Source organism: Excalfactoria chinensis, chromosome 2 (assembly GCF_039878825.1).
Source record: "Excalfactoria chinensis isolate bCotChi1 chromosome 2, bCotChi1.hap2, whole genome shotgun sequence".
Lineage (NCBI taxonomy): Eukaryota > Metazoa > Chordata > Aves > Galliformes > Phasianidae > Excalfactoria > Excalfactoria chinensis.
This window is the reverse complement of record NC_092826.1, coordinates 66687624-66714342: the sequence shown is the minus strand read 5'-3', so window position 1 is coordinate 66714342 and position 26719 is coordinate 66687624. Positions and strand designations below refer to the sequence as shown.

Genomic DNA, 26719 nt, shown 5'->3' with positions numbered 1-26719 from the left:
TTTGACAGGTGTAGAGTTATATTCACTTCTACCAGTTCTGTGCTGGACTTTGAGCAAAATTTGTGACAGCGTGACTTAGTTTCTTAAATTCTGTCTATAATGTAGAATGTATTTGTGATGGTGCCCTGCACATAAAGTTTCAATAAGATGACTCTAGCTGAGCATTACCTTTCCTCCTCCCAGCTCCAAGGCTAGGTCAAGCGCCAGGCAGAATCTGTTTATTCTTCTTTAAATGACTAAATTAGGTACACTCCAAAATAGGGTATTTAATGTGCTAGGCACTATAGGGACATATAATTAGAATGCATCTTTCAGAAGAGCTTGCTTGTTTAAAATAGATCACTGAGCAAGGTCAGCAACTATATCAACATAGTTAGCTACTCTAAAAGGAAAGTGTATTCAAGAAAGCAACTTTCTAATATGAAAATGGAAACAAGTTTCCTCAAGAAATTACCACTGTTAAAACACTGAACATCAGCCACCAGTAGGGGAAAAACCGCAAGGCCAGTGCTTGCTGATGTGCTCACAGAGGTACATTAAAAAGTGGAACAAAAACATCAAACCTGTCAGATTTCACTTTTTTCTTCTTTCTTTCTTTCTCTTTTTTTTTTTTTTTTTTTTTTTTTTTTTTTTTTTTTTTTTTTTTTTTTTTCCTGTGAAAATACTCCAGTACTTCAAAATGTACTAGATGAAAGACAGAAAAGCAAGTAACTTCCTACATTTTAAGCTGCTAGCTAGGGCACCTTCCTGGGACAGTACAGCTCTGCGATCCTGTTGCTTTGACAAGAATTATTCATACACCTGACGCAAAGTCTCTGAAACAAAAAGCTCTTACATGGCTCTTTCACACTTTCTTCAATCCATGTTCCTCCAGATCACATGCATGCAGGAAAGCGATGAGGCACAACCATTTGATATATTGTGGACAACCACACATACAACATCCACATATTGTCCCATTGCAGCCAAGCAGTCCTACTGTTGCTGAGATGTCTGGATTGTTCCCTGCAATACATTTCCTCTTATTTCTGAAATGCAGGTCAATATTGCAAAAACAAAAAAGTCTTCCTCATCTACTACTCTCCTAATTGCTCCCACATTTAACACTCAATGGAAGCATCATTAGTCACACTCTCCTTCAGCTAAGAGTTACTTGATACTTCATGTCACATTAGCTGTTTTTTAACTTCACTTATCATGACTATATACCTCTCAAACATTAAGACTAGATTCAGATGTCTGCTGAAACAGCTCATTTATAAAATGCAGCTGCACCCTCACACTATTCTAATGTCCCTTGGCCACAAAGACTGAGCTTTATTTGACATTTTGGTCTTAATTATGATTTATTAGGTGTGGGATGGTTAGACACTTTTTATCTCCATTAAATCTTAATGGCTACATTTTGCCTTTTCCTACTGAAAGAGTTCATGGAAATAAATGCAGTTAATCAACTCTGCTATTAAGCACATGTTGCTTGGAGATGTAGTAATGATACTTCAGAGTCTCTCTCACAATTTGCTATTAATATTGAGAAAATGCAAATTTCACAATCACATTTAAAATCATTTTTCACTAGTCAAACTATTAAGGTTTAGTTTCAAGATGGGAATTGTTCTTAAAATTATCATCTCATGAATCCCATGGGACGTGATTATTTATAACAGTGCAGCCATTACCGATAAGGCACGAGGACTTTAAAATGCAGTGTATTATGCTTTACTGTAACATTAAGTCCACATAAAAATGGACCTGAACCAATTAAACTAAAAACTTTTTTTTTTTTTCTTCTTCTAAAAATGATGTAGTGAAAAACTGCTTTTTTGCTAAAAATGTTTTTTACGAGTTGAATGCCACATTTTATGTGGACTGCTCACAACAGTAGAACTTCAGCCTAAGGAAAGGACAGTTGCTGACTTCATCTTCTTTTACTCTCACTAACTGAAAAAAAATAACCATACACTTACAAGCCACTCTATGTGTTATGCCCTGTAACATTTGCTTGGATAAGTTTTATCATTCATAAAGATATATGTAGTCCTGAGCTGAGGACAAGAAGTGATAGCAAATCAGTAACTTTTCAGAACCACTTTTCCCATTGTCAACTGCCTTTGTGGCTAAAAAGAGTTTTAGTCACTGCTTCTTTGTGTATTTCTCTCCAAACAATAAGTATGAAATCAAATTAGCTGCATTTTTAATTCCTAAACATGGAATTGTTTTTGAAATTGTCTCCTCTCTAAGAAATGAAAATATCTACTGAAAAGAAAACCAACAAAAACAAGAACACAGAAAAAAACCGAGATAAGATTTAAACAGAAATGTCAAACGTTCACACTAAAAAAAGACCACATTACATCATTACTTCACTCTGATGGGTTTAGTTCTTACTCAGTGCCCCCTGCAATGTTATGAGAAAACATATGTAAAGAGAAGGTGTTATCAATCTTTAAGTTCCTTATGAACCTCAAGTACATCAGCAGCTCAAGGAAGTGCTGGAGCTGTAATTTCAAAAGCACTGAAGTGCAAATCTCATCAAACTGAAATGCAAGTAAGACCTTTGCAGTGATGTCTGTAAAAAGTACCTACATAAATATTACAGTTCCCATTTTTCAAATGCAAAACTGACCTGGAACAAACTCCTGATTTTGTATGAACAGTGGGCTCAGCCCATGGGGCAAAACAAGTAATGCTTTTTGATCCCATGTACTGTTCATGCTGTTTCACAATGCACACTTCATCAGGAGGTTATTAAGATTCCAGCTTTATGCACAGTAATGTCAGATTTACTTCTTATTTGCCACAGTTATGAAAGAATAGTAGAATTTCTTAGATTTTCTCTATTATGAAAAATAGTTGAAAGTTGAAAAGCCTAAATAACAGGTAAGTTCTTAAGTTCTAGCAAAATTCTAGTTCAGTCCTCTTGAAGTTATTGATGTAAGTTTCACTTTCTTTTTCCTTTTTCAATAATAATAATAAAAAGCTAAGCACATGAAAATCAATAACATATAAATTATGATCATTTAGTGATCATAAGAGGAGCATCACAAACCAGAACAAAACTCAGTTCCCTTTGCACAGTCTTCCACACATCCTGTAAGAAGATACTGCACTCTTTGAGCACTACTCTGCTTTTCAGAGCAATGCACAGATTGAGTGAGGGATGAACAATACAAACTATCTTCCATTCTTTATAAATTACTTTCTTTTTTTTTTTTTTGTTAATAAGCTTCAAACATTGTCTGAACTCTCGCTGAGCATCCTGAAAGACGCCCTTGTTATACAGCATGTTTTCTGTTGCTCTGCTTTACATTTCTGTCTGGCAATCATTTTCATCCAGGATAATTATAAGAGACATATTTGAAACATTATCTAAACAAACTCTAAGCAAGCAAAAAGACCTTAAAAGAAGAAAAATCACTCCTTTTTCACTTACCATGTTGAACACAGCCATAGTTAATATTATAGCAGTGGTTGTCAACGTGAGAGTGATCCGTGGCCAAGGACGGTTTGCAATTATTCCAGATGATTTCAGGATCCACAACAGTGAAGCTGATGCTTTCTTGCTACATTGCTGAGTGCAATACGTTAAAAAAAAAAAAAAAAAAAAAAAAAAAAAAAAAAAAAAAAAAAAGAATAAAACAAATATAGCTTTAGTGTATTTAATTACTATAAATGGGTAGAATTACAAAGGCTTAAGATTATGAGTAGTATTAATCTCAGTACATTATACGGAAGTGTTCAACTATCATATTTTCAATAACTTTTACAGATCAAGATTATACATGACAATAAACACAGATATACTTGCAGTTACTGCCCTAATGTCAATTCTGTTGACAGTGTCATCATCAGCTCTATTATCAATAAAACCAAGCAAATAAACTGAACTCCCGAGTTGAAACTTCAAAATTTCAATAATGACTCTTGTAAAGCCTTTGATGCAGAAACAGAGGGCTCTTCTGGTAGGATTAAAACAACCTTTCATAAAACTATCAGGAAAACAATGATTTTCTACAAAATCGAACTTATGATTTGACAGCAAGAGTATTGAGCAGAAAATATTTCTTATACAGTGGCAAAAAGAAACAGCAAAAACTTCAGGCTCATTTCACCTGCTTCCAAGAATACGGGTCTCCATTCATATACCCACAGTGCTTAGAGGCAAAAGATGCTCACACAAAATAACAATTTGTGGCACATCTAACTATTCATTTCCTGTAAACTTTAGCAATGAGGAGACCAGGCTGCCGAGATATCTTGTGCTCTTTCCAAATGTCAAGCTCTGCTAAACTGATACTTGTGTAAAAAAACAAGTGAAAAGTTAAGGCATGTGACAGCCCTACAAAAGTATTTGCTTTTTATCAGCTGCTTTTCTCCACTTACTTAATGCTATCAAGGATCACTTTATGTATTTTTTTTATCCCAAACTTTGACCAAAAGGAGCCACAGCAATAGACAAGGAGACAGGCACAGAACGTCTCTGAGTCAAGAACTCAGGCAATAAAAACAACCAAATGCAGGACTTCAATGTATAGAATTTATCAGCTAGCTCAGGTTCAACAGATAGGACATTGCTTTAAATTACACTATTTCTCAACATGTATAATAGAATTTACATTTACATATAGTTACATTTATTCATGAAAGCTGTGTAATTGCTTGCCATATATTTGTTCACTTTTGAACAGACTTCTATACCAAAATTTCACACAGTAATTCCTTATTTCCTTGGTTTACAAGACTTTTGATCAAAACTGCTCAACTTGCTGACATATTTTAGGAAGGAGGAATAAATTGGACTGATTTTCTACTTCCATTAAAACAAAACAAAGCAAAAAAAAAAAAACAAAAAACAAAAAAAAAACAAGAAAGAGGAAAAGTTTACATTAATTGAGTGAATTTATCACTTACAGAAGTGCAGGGGAAAAAAAGTTTCAGGTAAAAATTTATCATTCAGTTAGTATGATTATCAATCAATCACGAGATTCCACTGTTCTAGCTGTTACTACTAAAATTACAGATATTTCTGGGTCTGACCTGAAGAAAAATGTGAGTGCTGTTAGACTGCAACTTACAAATGAAGAGTGTAGGTGGTTTTTTCCACCTGTGAGATGTATATAAAAGGAACTCAGTGAAACATTTCCTAGCAGGCTATTTAGAACACAGCTCTTGAGTTCTGGAGGGAAAGGACCACTCTTTGGTAAATCTGTCATGCTCACCTGGTCTGTTAAGTAGGTGGCAGGTCTCTGGAACAGCAGAGAGACCAGTTTACAGAGGTGAAACCAGTGAGACTAGCAGAAGGAAAATCTGTGACAAAATCCTGGTCCTAACTACAATTTTAAACCACCAAGAATTTCCTTGGAGAATATGTAAGAAAACACTGTTGATCAGTAATTCTGCATACGAGTTTACAAATGTGCTGAACATCATTTCCCTTGTAATGTAAGCAATTTAAATCCAGCCCATGTTTGGCACAACTCTGGCAGTTCGGCCCTGCAGAACAACTGCTGACAGCAGAACTGAAGTTGTGGGGGGTGATCATTAAATTCAGATCCATAACAGTACTGGCAGAATTATGCAGATTTATTTTACTGATTCTGGCCTTACAAACAACACTTTCTTTGTAAATCTTATGCCTCACTTGCATATTTCATAAGAAAATGGAAAATAAGTTGATAGAAAGTAATCATTTCCAGAAAGCATGCAAGAAGTGCAAAACATATCTCAGTACCATAAGCTATTGTTTTTATTCTAAACGGCATTTGTAGTATAAAAGGTGACTAACATATTACCTTTTCACCTGAATATCTTAAATCTGATATGACAGATATCAGATCTGCTCAGTACAATTGTGACTAATAACTTATTTTGAATATTCAACTTATTACAATGTATCCCGTGTTGTATTTTCACACACAAAAACCCGCTTCAGCATTTAATAAATTGAAAGAGCAAAGAATTGGTGTGAAAATTAATTGTGACAGCTGTGCTGCAGATGAAAGACAGTGTCACAAGAGCTGTCACACTTCTCTCTCACACGCTAGCAGAAGTTGGAACATTTGACTGCAGACCTCTTGTTTACACAAAGCCAATGAATCATATCCTCCACGGTTCTGTCATTGTTCTTTCCATTCTGCATTCAAACACAACTTAACCTTTTATTAACACTGATGTTACAAAAAATGAAATCGAGAGAAACAAATTTGCATTTGGAGGTTGTTTTTTTTTTTTTTTTTTTTTTTTTTTTTTTTTTTTTTTTTTTTTCCACAGACTTCTTTTCACTCAGACTTAAAGAGCCAAAAGTTCAATTCCAAGTAATGGGCTGAGTGATATGGAACACACTAACCTAAGATCAGGGAGGGCTGATTTTTGACACAGACTCAAGATTATGCTTGTAGTACTTCCTTATGATACTATTGTTGATTAAATGGGCTATAACACTTTTAAAATGACCACGGTACCACCAAACATTTGAATCCTCTGGTACAATTTGTAAACCTAAGGCAGGAGTTTAAACTCCTACAACATATATGCAAGCAAAGAGAAGATTAACGTATATTGGACAGAACCATTTTTACTAAAGCTACAATAATGAACAAGGAATTAACAGTAAAAACTCAACTCAGTGTTGCATTTTCAATTGTACCATTCTTTGCAGTGTTTATTATCCCTCACAAAAGATCACAATAAAATGGCCATGAGCTTCAGCTCAGTTATCATGTTCAAAGGAAAGAACACTGCACTGAGCCATATAAAAATGCCTTTAGGCTCTTGGAGTTCAGTGCTGGTCGCTCCTGTAGTACTTTCCTCATTCAAGAAAACGTATAATCACAGTACTATATGCTATTTTAAGGTAAGACATTTTTAATCTTTCTCATCAAAGCTTTTCTGCTGCACATGAAATATTTAAAGAGCCACTGGCTTTGAGAAAGAGCAAATCTGAATGACTTTTTAAATGCAGTGCCTAAGGCACTGAGCTAAACGAAGGAGTTCTGAATGCCACATTCTATTTTCTGCACTGTTTTCTTATTAACCGGTCCCTGCACAGTTTAAAAGTAGAAATATTACTTAGAGACTGACTGGAAATTCTGAATTATTCTTATGATGAGGCTCAGAAATACTCTCCTTGGCTTCAGAGCACTTGCACATTCCTGGACTCACAGAGTACAGACTTTTCTGGAGCAAAGGAGGTGCAGGAGAGACCTTATCGCTCCCTATAACTCCCTGAAATGAGGTTGCCCTTTAGTGTTCATGATTGGTTCTTCTTTGGTGTGGTGTTTTGCATCCACTCTTGGGAGCCTTCCAGAAAGCACTCATGGACACCATAACTAACTGTGCTTAAAGCACGTTTGTTTGGAGTGCTGGAGCCATGGAACACTGGGGCCATTGACTAGGCTGTCAGTGACAGCATACCACATTCATTGTGGAACTACATCCTCCAGCACTTATCTCTCTATGCTCTAAACTACTCACACTAAACACAGGTAACCTGTATAAACTTCCTTGCTAGCACTGGGAATGTATGGTCCTGGAATAATAAAATCCTGGAAGCATAAAGCATTGCAGCACATCAAGTCCTGTCCTTCCCTCCTAACATCACACTGGTGGCTCATCTATCATCGTAAGGATAGAATGCAGCTCTCTTCAGTTTCCCTGGTTTTGGTGGGTAAGGTATTCTCCTGAGAAGTCGAAACATAGTTCCCTACTTATTGATGATAAACGTGCCATTGCAGAGCCTCTGCTGGATCTTACTGTAGCTCCCAAAGTGCATCTCTGAGTTCTCCCTGTCTTCCCTCCCCACTTTCTTTAACCTTAATTTCCAAGCAGACTACTATTGAACAGCGAAACTGAAAGACCTTGATCTTTCATTTCTATCTGCATAAAAGAAACACTCACTTCAGAGGTAAGATATTACCTCTGAAGAAAATAATTTGAGAAAATAATTTCCAAGTGGTGCTTATACTGATAATCCTGTCACTGCTGTCAGGAATAAAAAATCTTGTAAACATCTTCAGTGTACACAGCCTTCCTGACTGTTAAGCACCAATGCTAACTGCTTTGGTGTAAACTACAAATCCCTGTACACAAAGATAAAGATTGTGTCTCACTCTTTATATAGTGGTGTGGTAATGCAGATAATAAATAACATGTTCTCCTCTTGCAGGGGCAGAGCTGTTCACATACTAACTTGCACTTTTTAAAATGTTCATGACCTCAAATCAGATCCTTTTTCTTAATTGTGGAGCCAATTATTTTCTGATATTTGCTTGTTGACAACGTGTTATGCTAATTCTATGGTTCAATTGCATAAACCTCCAAAACTAACGCAAATGTACATTTCAACTATGAAAACATTTACCAAAATAGACCTTTAAGACAAAAACTGTTCATAACCTTAAGATTCAGTTCTCTATGTGGTGATTATCAGAAATAAGAATAAACATAAAAAGAAACGAAACAAAAGAAAGAAAGGAGTAAAGGAGAAGATAAAAAGGAAAAGGAAGACGAATAGGAACAGCAAGAGGGGAAAAGTGAAAAGGAAAATGAAAAGGAGAAGGGGAAATAAAAAGCAGAAGGGAAAAGGAAAATAAAAGGAAGAAGAAGAGGAAGTATGCATAGGGACTAATAAGTAATTAGTATGGAGAAGACATATTTCAGGAGATATAAGGATTTTAACTAGAATGTATGAAGATCTAATGTCCATGGATAAGTGTTTCTATGAGAATCCTCAGATGTTCCTGCACTCAGTCTGTTTGTCTGAGACTGATGTTGGCTTATATGCATAAAAGGTATGATCTGCAAGTCTGTAATCTTATTATTTCTGCTACCACTGTACCACATTGTTTGATGGAAACATTTCTATTCTTATTTAATCACCACTATTATCACTCTGCAACAGATTGAGCTGGATTGGGCTGCAGTGCAGCTGAACAGTAAAATCAACTAATAATAAACACAAAGTGATAGAGTGAGCACAAATATCTTCATACAGTATCATAATTAAATTCTGGAAGAGCTAGTAATTTTAAGTACAGCCTGCATTTTTTTCATTTACCTAGGAAATTAAAATCAAACAGACAAGCTTGTTCAAGGTTGATTTTTGCCTGCCTTACTCTGCAGTTATGACAGCCATTTATAATCCACAGAGACTGAGAGGGTGAAGTGTCAAATATTGAGACAAGATTATAATGTAGCAAAAGCCACATGTCCTAGTTTGAACTCAGATTTTACTGGTCTTGCCAGCACTATGGAATCTTGTAACAGCCTTGTAAATATGTGACTACTGCTCTAAGTTCCTGGATCAGGTGCAGGTATCAAGATGGCAGCAGGTGGGTTCATTTGAGGACACCTGTGGGAAAAGGTATGTAAGAAAGGATAAGGAATGGAGAGAGGAAGATGGAAGAAAAAAAGGGAAAAAACAGCAAAGTGACTGCTAAGGTTGGAGGCACTCCATGGTGGTGCAGCTATTCACACCGCAGCCCAGGAAGACCCCTTCAAAGCAAGTGAATATTTCTTGAACTTAACAGTGGTCCATGGAGAATATACATCAGGGCAGTGGAAAAGTGTTAAGGGAAGGAGAATCAGAGAGAAAACACTGCTTACTGGCCAACCTTTTATGTCTGCTTGTGCTGTTTGGGGGAAGGAAGATATTTTTGGGAGGAATTTCCCCAAGTCAAGTCTGTTTTGCCAGTGACAAAAAAAAAAATGGTAAGAGATCTCCATGCCTTTATCTTGATCCACAAGTTGTCTCATCCTATTTTCTGCCCAGTCCTGTGAGGAGGTGAGGTAGGTAGGCACCTCACCTTTATCCAGAGCTCTGTCATCACAGCAATTTGGCCACAGTCAGGATCAAACCCTGTTCTTTTTTTTTTTTTTTTTTTTTTTTTTTTTTTTTTTTTGTGAATTTTAAAAAGAGACATATTTGGCAGTTCTAAACTCTGCAATTATGTGCAGATGTGTGTACACAAACATTTCTACCATTAAGTACATGCATTCTGGAAGGGAGTCCAAAGTGTACTCCTTAAGAGATGAGAAAAACAAAACAAAACAAAACAAGAAACAATCAGGATTAGGATGATAAAGCTTGATTTCTCTAAACACTTGCAATATAATGTTAACTCCCAGCTATTGATATTTGTTGGATTGACAGTTTTGGGCTTTTTTTCTAGAAATAAAGCATCTGCAATTACGGGTCAGATACTGCAACGAAAATGCTACTGAAATATAATTTGTGACTGTGGTTAAAGCTGTAAAACAGTACTTGGATTTTTGACATACAGTAAAAGATTTTAGAAAGAGGACAGGAAAAAGATAAACCTACCAACTCTTGTTGGTAGTTTTTGCCTCTCACCCATCAACCTACAGAACTATGTCTGTTCCAGTGAAGGAAAGACAGCCCTGCAGCAATTACAGCAGTAACTTACTTGTTGAAAGGCTTCTTAACATAGCTTCTGCATTAGGGCAGCTGAACTCATAAGGACAAACACAAATAATTCCTCTTCAAGCCGCTTAGGTTACAACATGGCATCTTATAAGTCAACAGAAATGTAGTAATAGGTCTCAATTTCTGAGAATTGTATGAGATACAGGTAAAACAACAACAACAACCAACATAAAAATTAGGTGCTAGATATTATTTAAGTGGCACAACTCCTCAACTCTGACTTGAAAAATTTGCTTAGCCATCCTCTTAAAAGTAGAAGAAATGTCTGTATTCCTCCTAAGCTACATTATAAATCAAATCCCCACGAGTGTTTACGTCCCTGATAACAGTTCACTTGCACCTTTTTATTTTATGCAGAAAAGACTGGCTTTCCCTTGAAGTATATTTTCTTTTTCATTTTGTTATTCAACAGCATCACCTCAACTCCACGTTTTCCTGTCATGCCAATAACAAACAGCAATCAAGCATGACATTACACAAGAACTAACTAAGTAATAACAATACCTCTGAGACTTCAAGGATTTAAAAACATTTGAAAATATTGTTTCATTATATTTTAGATTAATTCCCTACCTTATTGGAACGGCAATTGAAATGCAGAGTGATTACATTTTCTTAAGAAACATATTCCTCTTATTTCCAAGACGAAGGAGAAATTAAAAAATCTCACATTCTTGCTTTCTTGTTTCTACTGCCAGACCACCTTTTCTTATTGTTTTACTACATAATGACTTAATTGCCTTTCCCATGTGTGTGTTTCACTTTTTTATATGAAAGTTCTTTCAGCTTTTTCTCATGGGAAATTGTGAAGAATGCAAAGGTGGTAAAGAAGTGAGGATTAACTGCACCAGAGCCTTTAGACATAGATTGCAGCAATACATATCCCCTTAATTAATGGGAGAGTGAAAAGCTGAATCTTCCATTTTCTTGTATCTGTTAACACGGATCACAATGATAGAACAAGTGGCACAACACATTGTGTTTTACCCATTCCAGTGTCTGATGACCACAGGACAGATTATTCCAGTGGTCAGATGAATTTTGATGTGCTTTAACTTGTCCGCACTGTCTCTTACCCTGTCAGTGGGCATGACTGAAAAGTGCCTGGCTCCTTCAACTTCCTTCCTTGCCATCAGGTATTTAGACAGACTGACAAGATTGCCTATGAGATTTCTCTTCTCCAGACAGAACAACCCCACAGTGTTCATAATTAAAGACTTGGTATGCCAGCTTAGTGCACTGCTCTTCAGTTGCAGTCAATAATTGGACACAAAATAGAAACTGGATTTTATTTTGACTCACATGTCTGAAGCCTGGGAAAGTAATTGCGTGCTTGGTTTCAAAAGGCAAAAAATAAAAATAAAAATAAAAATAAATAAAAATAAAAATAAAAATTGAACATGAGTAGAAAGATTTTCTGTTGTGGTGTAATAAGTCACTTACTTGACCTAACAAGAACAGTTTCCAGTAAGATATAAAATGAGCTTAAATAATAAGTAAACATAAGCAAAAATAAACAAACATAGGCATAGGCTTCTTCTTGATTACGTGCCAGATTCAAATTGCATTTACTTCATCACAAATTCTGAAATATTCTTTCTTGATGGATTTATATGTTCGATCTATTTGAGAATAACTGAGAGGAGGACAATAATACTTGTTAATTAAATTGTGAAGTGTAAATTTGAAAGGTTCGCACAAATTCTGGATTCTCAAAATGAGCATATAACCAGGTTCACTTAGAGGCATTACAACAACACATGTAACACTCAACAGCAAAATCAGTATTTTACTACAAAAATTCTATATACCAAATCATTACTGTGATATGCACTCTAAGCTCAGAAAAGGTCTTCTCCAATACTTGAAAATAAACAAATATGCACTGCCCCAATTTAAAGCATTCTCTTAAAAAGGTCATCTCCTGCAAGGACAATAGCAAAAATTTCAGAAAGGTCAACCAATCAAATAGTAACGCAGACCTCTCAGAGGATCCATCTTTATGGGGGAAAGAGTATCAACACAGGCAAAGACAATCACTGAAGTGGCATTTTCTGTTTTTCATATAAATTAGGACCATTTAGAGTAAGTTAGCGGGGACAATACCGTGTGCTTAGAGGCCTGAGGGTGCATGTTGTTCTGCAAAGGCAGAGAGACTTGGGAAAATCTGGAGATGTCACTGAGAAGAAACTATTAACTACTAGATTGGGTTCCTTCAATACCTACCAAAAGCTGTCCAGCAAAGCAGACAAATAAAATGAAAGAGAGCATGAGAAACGCGACCCCGAATGAAATTCCAAGAATAGATGTTCTGCAAGAAATAAGAAAACACGTATTAATTTCTTAGGTACACCTTTGTAGCACAACCTTTCTTTGTTTATAATGCAGGTAATGATACAACTCCCATGCGTAGGCTGCAACTCCAAAAATTCCACATACCAAAGAAGAGCTTTCAAAATAACACCATTAAAACTATACTTTTCTTTCTTAAAGTTTTTGTCCAAAAAATACTTACACTGGTATTCTCTATAACTTTGCAAAACTATTATGACGGATAAATAATAATTTTCATACAGATAATTTAACTGGTAGAGTTTTATTAATAGCATCAAGGTTGGGTTTTTGTTTGTTTGTTTTACTCTAAAGACTGTGTTAAAGAAGAACCTTAATGCTATATTTATTTATTTATTTTTAGTGATTTTCTAAATAGAAGAGTCTGCTAAATTTATAAAATAAGCATGTTCCAGTGGTGTAACTTCTCTCCAAAGGTTGGAAAAGCAATAGTATGGGTGAATGATGTCCAGTTTTCTGTGTCTTGTAGCTAGAAACTGTGGCGTCTGTTACACCTTTGATGCTACAGCCTGTTAGCTCATTTCTTGAATAATTAGGAATTCAACACCATTAAAAACTCCACTTTGTACCAAATCTGACTGGTTGGCTGACTCTGAAGTATCAGAGGAGAGGCAGCATGATAGGAAGGAAGACAACACCATGAAGAAAAGAAAAAGAAACAACAGATTTATAATGAAAATGAAAAATACAAAACAAAGAACAACAGATCGACAACTAAACTGAGTAATCTAGACCTGAAATCTAGTCCTGAAATCATCCTTACTCAGCATTCTAACTTATCCTTTTCTTATGCACTCTAAATAGGAGAGTCTAGCCAAAATAGCATCGGGTCTCAGTAATCAGAAGCAGGGACGTAGAAGTAATCTGTGAATGCATGCATTCTGCAAATGTGGAATCTCCCTATATGAACACCACATAATTGTCCCACCAGGAGCTATGTGAGAGCTACTTAGCACAGCTGCCTAGGGAAAGATGCAGTCAGACCTAATTACATTCATAATGCATGCCAAGAGGAGATGAGAAGCTCTAGATCAACTGAATTGTTTAAGAAAGGAAATCAGACATGGTCATGAAGGCCTTCACTCAATTGTCTGCTTTCAACTTTAACCACTGATTTGACATATTTGCAAAATTTAAAAGTATCTCTCAACCACTTTTAGCCCCAGCAAGTATTTTAGCAAAACTTGAGTAATGTTTAATCATGTACTAATTTTCTTTTAACAACTAAATTTTAATCCAGTAATATAATATTTTACGTTAGCTCTTCCATAAACCTATGATTCAGAGTTTAAAGATCTTTTTAATAAAAGGTTACATCCTTGCTCTTTAGAGATAACATTTGAATTCAAATATAGACATCTTAGATGCTACAATACTAAAAATGAAGTAGTAGAACTCTTTGGATCAATTTCCTTGGACTATGTACAAATATTGGAAAATATTATAATGACAGCATTATAGATGTTGAGCTATTTTCAAGAAAGAACAAAAAGGCATTAACTTTACATACCAACCTGTTGCCATATTGCTGCTATTAAGAACATTTTGGAGAATAATTTATGAGCTTCCCTGCCAGTCACACAGAGAACTTTTTACATGCTAAGTATTCAAGAAATATTTGGTTGATGCAAACAGCTGATGAAAACAAGCAACTGGCATTACACAGATCGTGTTCACCTTGAAATAATGTTTCTTTTAGAAATTATTTCAAAATCCTTATTACTTCAGAATACACGTTGTCCAAGAATTTCTCATAAAGACCAAGATGCTAAGCTGCATAACAACATATGTAAAACTACAGTTTCCACCCTTAAGAATTTAAAATCCAGTAAGCAACAGAGGAGAATAGGAATACAATTAGCAGGCATGCTTTTTATGTGTGTAAGCACTCTGAGTCACATATGTTCATCAGTAGTACCCAAGTAACCATTCTTGCATTCAAAACTATTACCACATTCTCCTGGATGTGGAAGATGCAGGAAATGAAGTCGCACACCTTAAGAAATGATTCAGCCCAAGAACAGATTTGTCTGTTAAGTCTAAGTGGTTTCTTGCAGAAGATATTTAGGTGTTCCTGAGTGAAACTTGAGGACAAAAGAAATAAAATCAACATACATGAAGGAAAGCTTATGCAAGGAGTGCTTAACAATGGGGCAACAGACAAGAACAGAAGGTCTGAGCAGCTATTTTATACAGACTGTCAGAGATCGATGATGTTATCAGAGTGGCACAGGAAAAAGGATAACACTGAAAGAACAAGAATGATCACTGGGACAAAGAAAAAAGGGCCAATGATAGCTTTGTAAAAGGAAAAAAGGAAAGTACAGAGGGAAAAAAGTTCTAAGCTTTTTGCTCCCCACACCCTCTTCTGGGAACAGCAGGACATCTTGTTTCAGTTATGCTAAGCTGAAATGATTTCATGCTGCTCCTAGAAGGAAAGAAGTGGGATGAAGATGCTATAATGGAAGGCAAAACACTAAAAATTAAGTGCCCACATAAATAAGCCTCATTTGAGGCAATGACCATAGGGAAGTCATAACACACACTTACTTTTTCTCACTGGAACACTACAAAAACAGTAAACTATTCTTGCCTTCATTGTGTAGAGTCATAAAATGGAATCACTGATTGCATTGACAGATGCATGCAAACTACTGTGTCACAAGAGCAATCGGGATATCAAAAGACTGTTAACTTTTTACCCGCCTCTTCCTATTCTTCAGTGCCCTCGTTTGTGAAATGTCTGTTCTCTTTTATGGTACATGCTGGGGACGCTGATGGGACAAGCCTTGACAATAATCTACTGAGAGTTCAGAATCTGAACTTGAGGGAATTAAACACCAGAATTTCCCAGACTTCAGACAGTTCTAAGTCTAAATCGTTAATTGTTAACAAAATTAAAATGTGGACAAGTTTTTCTGGTTTCAGCAAGTACGAATATGTTTTGAATAATTAATTATTACGAGGCAGTATGAGATTGGAAAAAATACATATGCATACTCATCTCTTGTTCCTAACATATGAACGGAAAAATAAAGACTCATCATGAAGATAAATGTATTGAAAAAAGTAGAAAAGAATGTAATCATCGAGAAAAGAATGTATTCTTTCTCACTTCTGCATCTTTTAGGAAAACACGTGGCCCATGGTTCATGCACCCAAATAGACACAGCAAATACCCTGAGCTTTCCAGGATACTGACATTCACGTTTTTAACTGCTTGATTGTAAATTCTTGAGGTGATAAAATCATAATGAAGCAATTATACAAGACAATATTGAATTCAGATGTTTTTCATAACTAATAGTAGTTTTTCTTTTCTGATTTGACTGATGCCACTGATTGACTCAATGACTACGCAGACTGAATGCATAGCAGTTCCTCTGTTAAGGAGAAATAATTTAATTAGCATAATTACACTTTGGGCTGTTCTTTTTGTAGCTGTTGTACTTTAATTGGATGCAGCATTAAAAGAAGTCAGTAATGGTGCTTTACTTTCTGTTGTAGTGTCTCGAATTTTAGATGTCTACTTTCAGATGAGATTTTTAAGTACCTCCTTTTTTCTGCAAAGAAATTCACTTGCATTTAATAGGAAATGCCATGTCAAGACCTGACCATCTTCCAGGGACAAGGTGGATGATTGTTAACTTGGCATGACTTGAGACAAAAGGAAATACGCTCTTAAACACAGAAGCCTCAGAGAGAGAGAAGACTTGGGTTGAATCTTAAATGTCACCCCAATCAAATTCCCTACCTGAATAGCACAGTGAGTACCTCCTGGTCAATAGAAACATACTGTTATCAATTTAGCAGACTGTATTTCAAAAAAAAAAAAAAAGACAACAACACTATTGAGTTCATGTTAATTGACAGTTTCACCAAATAGAGAAGGTAGTATTCTTGGGAATTACCACAGGAATTTCTGTCACCTGGTTAGCCAAGAAAACTAAAAAGCCTCTGAAGGCCGGCTCCAAGGAAATTATCTGCTACTTTGCAGTGGAATCACAAAGACACTATGACACATTCAAGTCCAAGATACTGCTCTAATTTGTAATTACTAATTTATTTTAAGTTTACTGTGAAAACACTACACCGGTTTCTAGACCACGGGAAGAATGAAATGTTAATCAATGACTCCAGCCTTGCAAGAAATGTCTCATGATCTTGCAGACATTGCTTATATTCTTGCAACGTGCTGGATGTTTCTCACTAACAGACATTTCCAAATCTACTTTAAAGCAGCAGGTGGTGTACGTGCACAGAAATCAATGCTATTACACTGCTGCAAAAACAGATTAATTGTGAATCCATAAAACCCAATGACAGATCAAGTTTTTCCTCTTCATTAAATCACCGCTTAAAAATTCTGCAGAAACTTTTAGAAAAAAATACTAGATAGAATTTTAAACTGACCAATAATCTACTCAGTTTTCTTCATGTGCGTGTGTTTGTTTTTCCTGGGGGGAAACAACATCTGTGGCAGTTGAGTCTGTTTGACTGGAGTCTGAACTTTATTTCCAGTGCAGAAAACCAAACTGCCAACAAGAATGGCTACCTGCCTAGCATTTTCTCCTGCTGTTATTACTGCTTCTTACTTATAGACAAGTAGATAGACGTGTCATCCCAATCTACATCTGTGCAATAATTAAAAAAAAAAAATAAATTGGTCCGCACCTAATTTTTTTATAGATTTTTTTAAATAAATACATGCCAGTAAGCAACTCGGGTAAAATTATAGCATAATGAAAGCAATTTTGCTTTCAAAAAATACCCTTATGTATACCTGTGATTTTTAAAATATATTTTTTTTTAATTTGAAACACACACTGAGATTTTCCAGCAGAGCTCCAGATGCTTGTATGATACCTTGCTTTTCTTATTTCAATTTTTGTTTATTTTAAATTAATTCATAGAGCCCTTGAAGCTGAACATCATTCATTTGGTAATATCTGCTTTCTAACCTGCTCAAGCAGGGCAGTTGGACCAAATGATCTCCACAGGTTCCTTTCAACCTCAGACATTCTGTGATTTTATACTCTTGCTTTTCCAATTTAACAAGCAGTCCTATCAAAGGGCCATGAATAATTTACATTTTTCTAATGAAAAGGATAAATTATTGTATCTTTTGTTCCGATACTAGAAAGACAGCTCATGGTTTTACAAGTTAGAGAACACTTTCCTCAGTTGAACATATTTCCCAAGTGTTCACTAATTTCAAGTATCTGATTCATTTTAATGAGCTACACATTTGGTTCAATGGACTTAATAACATTATAGTAAAATTAATATCTTACTTCGTATATGGTAAATAATAAGGCTAAATTCATTTTTGTGACTGAAATCAAAACATAAAAACAGATCTGTTAGCGATAATATTGGAAGAGGCTAATTAGATTCATATTTTGTTTTCGGTATGATACCTAAATTGAGAGTGAGCCATATAAAAGATACTGATGAACTCTTTTCTTCTAAGAATGACCCTTTGTGGCCCGTGTCTGTAAATCAGAAACTAATGGGAACCCCACTGCAAAGAAAATGCTGTAACATCTGCAGAGAAACCTGTAAAACTTGATACATGTTAAAAAAAAAACAACACAACAATCTGCAGGATAAAAATTCCTTCTGGCTTTGAATTAAAATGCAAGTACTACAGCACGAGAGCAGTCACTCATCCGAGGTTGTAAAAACTTCTCCCAGAAGCATTGTGCAGGCAAAAAAGACTGAATACTAAATCACAGAGAATATGCAGTGTTGGCTTTGGAGACAACTGCTATCAAACTAACAAACATCAAGTGTCCATTATGGAAACAATTAGCAGCAAAATTCCATTTTAAGCAGACTAGTAAAATATTATTTATTGGAACTACCTTCCAATTTTCTTGGACTTCCTAGAACATGCATAGGCAGAAAGAATAGCTGATTCTGGTTGTTATGTCAACATAAATAGGCTCACACTTATTCCTCTCATCTCATATAAATAAATTCTGATGGCAATAATTATTTCATCAATCAATTATATTTTTTAAACTAGTTTTGAAAAGAGGAATTCTTCAAGTAGTAACACTAATTTTATGTAGAACAGAGCAGTATGATCACAGTGATATGTTAAATACAACTAACTAATCACAGTCTCAATTCTGCAATTCACTTTATCCTACTTTAAAGCCTCATAAAATAAGCTCAGGCTTATTTTACACACAGTTGTTGGTCTTGTGAATACATGGTTTGTATTACTTTTCTGTGCACATAGATTCATGTCAACATCACACATTTTTAAACACAAAAACTAAAATCAATGAAGAACTGATACTGACATTTGAGCACCAAGCAAGGGCAGCATTTAAAATTAGAAACAAATGTAACATTGAAAATTGGTTAAACTCCTCAACCATTGTCCAACTTTTTTTCCATTAATTGATCTCTGTAATCTGATGATTCAAAAAACTTTTACTAATATATTTTTTACATTCATATGCAAATAAACATGGGAATGAATACAGGTTAAAATACTACTTACTTTGGCAATACCAGAATCTGCACTACAAAAATGCAGAAGAATATGAGACAGGCACAAGTCACATAGTATTTAAACGCAGGCAGAGTGGTTGCTCTGTACTGGAAAAAGAAAGAGCAAATATTATGAACACAATTTTCAAAGCAGATAAAACATCACCCAACCAAAATTCCAGTTTTAAGATGCGGAAATGCACAGGCTGATTTCAGCAATAATAAGATTCCTGTTGTTCATAGACTATCATATCCGCTTACATAAGGACAGGGATTATCAGGCACAGTAGGGAAGCTTTTCACTTTTCAAAGGACAGAGTAGATAGCCATAAGAAATGGTTTGGTCTTGCTCCTCCTCAGAACAAGCCTATCCCAAATTCAACATTAAAAAAAAATTAATTAAAAAATAGTATCATAATTATCATTAAAATGTGGAAGTATTTCTATTATTAATAATAGCTGACCTTGCTTATACAATCTTTCTCAGTCATTAATTTTCCAAACTGTTTTCCGAGTTACTAGTAAATACTGAGTGTGCTGGAACAGTTATAAGAAACTGTTAATGTCACTTATTTGGGAAACTCCTGAGTACATGAATCAACAAAGTGGAAACTGCTAACGATTTGTATAAAAGTTGTTTTTCCAATAGTGGAGCTAGATGTCATGCTGATATTTAGTGATGCTACATTATCACTTCAGTGAATATCTGTTAAAAAGCCTTATCTATCCACTGATAATAATAAAAACTTGTTATTAGGAAAGAGTTGGCTCCATCTGCTTTGTCATTAATAAAAAAATGCTATTTAAAATTCTCTTATTAGTCTGTCCAGATACACAAGAATTAAGCAGTGAAATATTTATCAGAATAATTTTTGGTTGTTTGAGATTGATATATAGATTATATTATTAGATTATGTAGATTATACATTGAAATCAATTAAGTACTCAAAAGGAAATGATCTAAGTATTGGGTCTATTGAAGTTACTTAGCCTATCTGTATGGGAACTGTTGAGTCACACCCTGAACCACTGTTGATCTCTTGGGGAGAAGACCAGGTCAGCCCCGGGAGCACAGATGAAGGCAATTCAGCTGTGTGACCAAGAGCAGAGCCTGGCTGCACCTATCTTAGACCTCATTTAATTGCTGACGCCACTGGGGAAGGATCTCTGGCTGGAGATCCCTCCCCTATAGTTTCTCCCCTGCAAGCCTGGATCTTCAGAGACAGGCAAGCATTCGTTTTCTGTATGTTCTTTTGCCATTCCACTCCTGTATTGCCTTTCCACTGCACTAATCTTTCTGACTGTAACACTATCTAACTTTATTAAAAGGGTAAAGAGTTCCAAGATGTGATTTATTAAGAAAAGCATCAAAAATTATTTCTGTGTTATTATGTTCTCAACATGCAAATATCATAAAATAAAATGTGCATGAGCTGTGCTTTCTAATGGTGGTGTCTTTGTGCTCAGTGCTAAACTTTTCCCTTGAAAATGGTGCACTTAACTTTATATTAGTGTGCAAAAATAAAGTTTAGCACCCCAACAGCATTTTTTTTTTTAATTCTGTGACAAATTGAAAACAATTCTTCCCACATACCTAACTGAGTTCTGAGGCACCAATATCGCTATGCTTGATGGGTATGCTTGCAGCAAGTTTTGTTGTTCCATCTGTTGAACGTTTGTTATATCTCAATGGTCCCATCCAACGATTTTGGACCTCAAGTCGCTGTTAAAATCTCAAAAAATTCCAACACACTTGTAAATTCTTTTTCAATGTTCTACACTTCTCCAGACATTTCTGAACAAAGCCAGGCAACTTGCTCCTTAGGATAAATAATTCTTTTGCTTTATTACCTCGCAGTACTTTCAGTCCCTGCAGGGTGTGGGAAGTTTCTGCTTAAATCAAAATCAGGCTTCCTACTGAGTTCTTTAAAGTCAAGATTGGACTAGTGAGTCATTAAAAGACACAGAACAAAGACCTTAAAAAGCCAGACCTGAAAAGAACAATTAGTTCTTTGTCATACCATAACTCTTACCAGTCTAGAAGAGATTAGGCTCTTACAGGGAGCATCCACACAGCCAAATAACTTGGCTGATTTTCTCCCGAATTCTGATTCCCTCATCATCCCAACAGCACATATAATGGTTTGCTCTCAAGTTCTATTTTAGAACTAATCATTCAGTACCATCCACACTGAAATCTGTATGTGCTCCCACTCAGTGCACCCTCTAAACACCGTGGGTGAGACCACACCAGGTGCTGCTGCTTCTCTCTTATGCCACTTCTACACAGCCTTAACTAGCCAGGAATTTTTTATCACCATAATGCATTGCCAAGGTCATACAACATGCCTTTGGCAGCCTGCCAGAAGAACTCTCTTCTGCTGAGTTGTGAGAGGAGGTGAAAATTATTTCAGAAACTTTGAACTGAAGGTACATGCAAAAATGATTAATTACGTCGTTGAGTATCAAGTGAGACCAAGATGATGCTTTTATCTCTGTTGTGCAGTATAAACATAGTATGCTAATGCTTCCCCTACTACGTTCTTATCAAGCTAACCCGTTTATAAAGCCAATTCTGGTCTGATCTACCTCTTACTTTGCTGAAAGACACCATAACTTCTCAGCTATCAGCTGTTCTATGCTTATTGAGGTGGGGAAAGAGACAGATCTCCAGTCTTATTGCTGAAACTTCATCAGTATGTTGAAACGTAATCAAGCCCCACAAAGCCATAAAACAACAAAAAGAAAACACCAGACTTTCTGGGCTAATGGTCCCAACAGCTGCCTAAAAGGGAAAATACTTTCATTTTGATCTTTTTTTTTTTTTTTTTTTTTCTTTTTGCAAGGACTGTGAACAGTACAATTTACTTCATCTGCCCATACATCTCAAACATGTTTTATTAAGTATATTAGTCATAAGAACATTTAGTGAATTGCAACCAATACAGATAGGTATTTTTCTTAAATAACATTTACGGTATCATTGTATCACTTCCCTGGGATGACAGTGAGCATCAAGTGCTTATGAAGAAAACAAATGAACTGAAATTATTGCTGGACTATCATGATTGGAAGTGGAGTATTTGAGATGTGCTAAAAAGAAAAATATAGGAATAGCTGTGTTTGCCAAATGTCTTTTGAGTGTGTAGGTAGTTAACTCAAGAATCCTTGGGTTCAGCATCAGCAAATCAAGATTATCAAACCTCTTATTTCTATGAGACTTTGAAAACTTCAAGAAATTCAGAATTGCTGAACACTATAAAAATTGCCCTGCAAACAGAGAAGCAATATTGGAAATCATACTCAAAACATTTCTACTATAAATAAGGCAAAAGAAGTTGAAGGATTTCTCACTGATGGGGTGGTGCTCTGTGTAATAAAGTCAGGTTATAGTGTTCTCACTTAGGATAAGGTAGAGAAAGAATCAATCATGACTTTGCAGTGAAAATAACTTACTTCTTTTTCCAGAGTCTTATTATAGAAAAGAAGTGATATTCTTTGAATATCTTCGGACTTAAGCCACTGCCTAGAAAAGAAAAAGAAAACATCACAAAGTATGCAAGAATAAAGTAGTCCTGTCTTTTTGTACTACTGAAATGCAGCAGATTAAGAAAATAACTTAGAAGAAAGTGATTGGGTTTTGGAACATATATGATGGTTCACACTAAAATTAGAAGAGAATGCTAAAATCCTGTTTTCATTCTGATTTCCAGTACTAATATACTCATGAAGCAAAAGTTCAGATGAGCTATTTTGCTGTGGATCATTGCTAAAGACAATCAAGGGAGAAATTTACATGATATAATTCTCACAATGGTATTCCACTCATGTCCAATATGCTGTAATACTGCAGGGCACAGGATAGAATGGTGCACAGAGTCAAAAGCAAACCTTTCACAGATCACTGATATGACTTTCACAGAACAGTTTTAGGTTGGAAGGAACCTCTGGAGGCCATCTGGTCCCATCTTCACCAGTTACCTTTTCAAAGTATACTTTTATAACATGTAAGAATGGCAGGAAAATTACACTCCTATTCTAAAAGCAAATGGAAAGAACTTTATTAAAGAGAAGTGAACTGTTTCTGTCTTTAAGCAGTGTTAGTCTTCAGACCATGACCTGCATAAGCTGCTCCCAAAGGCCTAATCTGGTCTACACACATTTGATCACACTAATGGCACTTAGAGCAAATGCTGCCTTGTACTCCCCACAACTAGCTCACATGTTCAAGAGCTCAGTAAAATTATGTTGATCACATCTCTTTTAAAGTAGTTATAGGAATTTCTAGGAAGCTTTAGTAACTCCGCATTTCTGCATTGCAACTTTTTCTGGTAGAAGGCTGCCTTGAGGTCATAGCTCTCTCGTGTTTTTTCTGTGAATTAGGTCAATAATTGACTATGCCTGCCTTTTGAAAAATCTTAGTTTCACAAACACTCAACAGTGATTTCTCACTTCAGTAAAATAAACAGCTTTCAGAATCTTTCATTTTCAGCAAACATGTTCTACCCTTTTACATCCATCTTCCAGGCAGACTTCAAATACACCATTTTTTAAGGGACTGAGGGACTGCATGACCAATTTCCGTATCACCAGTGCTCTCAGCTATCGTTAAAGCAGACACCAGAAATAAAAGCAAGAGACCTATCTATCCATACTGACAAACTTTTTTTCTGTAGCAGAATCTGCAGAAACAGAAGAAAAATGACATCTACCGCAAAAAAGGTGAGCAAGATTTAGAGAAAAGGTTTTGTGGGATTAAAAGCAAATAAGCAGGCAAGGCATCACCCAAAAGACATGAAAAATAGGAGAGCCTAAAGAAAGATTCAGCAGGTACTACTGAGAGGTCTGAGTGCAGCGCAGACAAGCAGAAGTGAAGAATAAGCTTAGCAGATGGTGCACAAAGGTAAGGATTTTTTAGCATAGTAACAAAGGCTGCGAAATCCTGCCTGCTATCTGACTCCCTGATGAGCCTAGAAGTCCCAAATATCTACAGATATGTGGGGATATGCCAGCTGTGAAGCTAACACATTTGTGTTTGGATTCTTTTGCAGATCAAGGGGCAACAAAGACAGACTCATATCCACAAGGGTGCATGGTTTTAAAGGCCTAGTCCGGTAGACAACATGTGTAAACCACAGCAGCCAAGAAAAGGAAAGAGAATGTATCTTTTTAACATAGTTACCTACTTAACAAATAGCAAAATAATTTTAGTTTACCTCTCTCTGTAGATATTTAGATTCTTATCCATCACATGTCTTATAGAAGGCCCCTAACCACCAAAGTGGCACAGCCAGGGTTAACCGATCCCTCCTATGCAGGATGCACGCCTAATAGCTATGGGAACATGGCTAAAAGAGAAAAACTTTGTGTTCCTTGCTTCTTCTTTTAAATCTGTATTTTTCTTTATCCAGAATAGTATTCAATAAGGTCCTAACCTTCCTCACATGGCCTTTCAAGGAGCAATGCCAACTAAATCTACTGATCTCAATCATCCTAAAAGCCTATGATTCTGCTTCTCAGAGACCATGGCTTCATCTGCATTCCAGAAGATGGAACTGAACCCAAAGGCCCCGAGTCACCCTAAATATGTGCATTTGGCACATGGCAGACTTGTGCAAAGACACAGGCACAAACAAACTGAAATAATTAAAAATTAAAAAAAACACCACCAACAACAAAAAACTACAAAAAATCTAATACTGTGTTTTGTGTCCAATATTTATCATGTTTTTAATTTACTTTTTGTTGTTGTTGTTGTTTTCTGAGTGATTAACATTTGTATAGTTAAAATATTATTGAATTAACCTGCTTTTTGGTAATGAACACTTCTCATTATTTGTTCTCAGATAACCAATCTAATAATTTATTTTAAGTGATACATAGCAACAGCTATGATTGAACAGTTAAAGAGACAAAAATACCTTTGTCATAAAAATCAAGGGAAGCCAAAACCTGACATGCCATTCACAGGCAATGTGAATCCCATGTAGTATTAAAAGGTACTGTATATCCATCTTTACAAAGTGCAGAGCCTGGTAGCAGTGCTATCGTTACTCATTCAGACCACTCTGTGAACGTGGGAGGGAGAAATAGTACATGCTACTCACTATTACAGGTTTATGTCAAAACTGAATCAAGTAGACAACAGAGGATAGAAACATACTTTTGAGCATTAATTCCATCAATAGCTTGAATCATCCTCTCATTCAGTTCCTCTTCAAATCTTCTTTTCTGAGATTTTGTTCTGAAATGAAAAATGTAAGAAATTAAAATCATTACATTGTTAAAAAACCTTAAATATAAGCATTTGCATAATATCTGGTCAACATTTATGTTGCAATAGCTTCTACAGGACTCAGACATTGATCCTCCTAAGCTCTTGACAAGAACAGTCTGCTCCACCTTTCCTCCACCAATCAATCAATCAATAGAGATTAGGGAGGACATAAAAAGAACACAGAAATTCTTAAAAGAAAAAAAATTCAAGATTCAAGTTGAGAGAAAGTCCTCCTTAGTGGTGTGAACTCAATATAAAAAAAATGGAAATATGCTCCAATTCAGAAAACTTTTATTGCAGTCATTTTTAAATATCCTTGTCAGGATTGTATGATGACCAATAGTGTGCTAGTGTATAATAAACATTCCTACAGAAAGCCTGCCTACTCTTCTTGTCTTGGAAATATTTTTAGTAAGAAGTACAAACATCAAGTCTGAAATGTGTTTTAAGCATGTGCCTTGTTCCTCTTTTTATAACTCAGAGCACAACTGCAATGAAAAAAAGAGGTCTCTTATTTTCACTGCATTCAGCATGAACCCAGCAGAGGGACTGCCTTTGATAATGTTAGTACAAACATCATCAGTTCTTTCAGCAGCTGTGCTCTCCTTACAGCCATAATAATTCAGATATTGCTAGATTATATCTCTGTGCTGTCAAAACTTAAAATGTAATGTTAACTTAATAATCATGTTTTATAAGAAGTAACCATTCAGATCTGAAATTTAACTTCTGGCTTACCAGAATTTCCTTAACCTACAAATTCAAAACTTTCAAAGGTATAACAGAACTTCTACATCAAGCTTTTGGGTTATTTCCCCCAAAACAATAACTTGTTGCAGGATTCACATGCATTGAGAAAGCAATATTAATGTACTTTCAGTAACTTTGAACAACTCTACTGATTTCTTGCCTAATCAATAATGCAGAGATTGAGTACATGTTCACAGCTCATTTTTCACATATGGACCATTTTGCCTATGAGGAATAACCACACAGGAGGAGACAATCTAATCACACTTAGTATTCCTGGCATATCCCTATCAATATATCACATTAGTGAGTAAGACTGACTGCCACAAGTGGAAGCCTACAGTCAGGCTTCAAAGCTCACATTTTCATTTTCTAATAAAATACTGATT

The 26719-nt window shown here is 35.7% G+C and overlaps 1 protein-coding gene across 2 annotated transcripts in view; it reads right to left on the bottom strand.

Moving 5' to 3' along the window:
- The window catches only part of ADCY2 (adenylate cyclase 2), a 199416-nt gene that overhangs the window by 33705 nt on the left and 138992 nt on the right, over positions 1-26719 (bottom strand). For both annotated transcript variants that reach the window (XM_072328899.1, XM_072328900.1), the window contains 5 exons: positions 25467-25547; positions 22760-22829; positions 19314-19411; positions 12671-12755; positions 3434-3571 (listed from right to left, as the gene is read on the bottom strand). In XM_072328899.1, coding sequence (XP_072185000.1) covers positions 3434-3571; positions 12671-12755; positions 19314-19411; positions 22760-22829; positions 25467-25547 — 472 coding nt within the window. The remainder of the gene's footprint in view (positions 1-3433; positions 3572-12670; positions 12756-19313; positions 19412-22759; positions 22830-25466; positions 25548-26719) is intronic.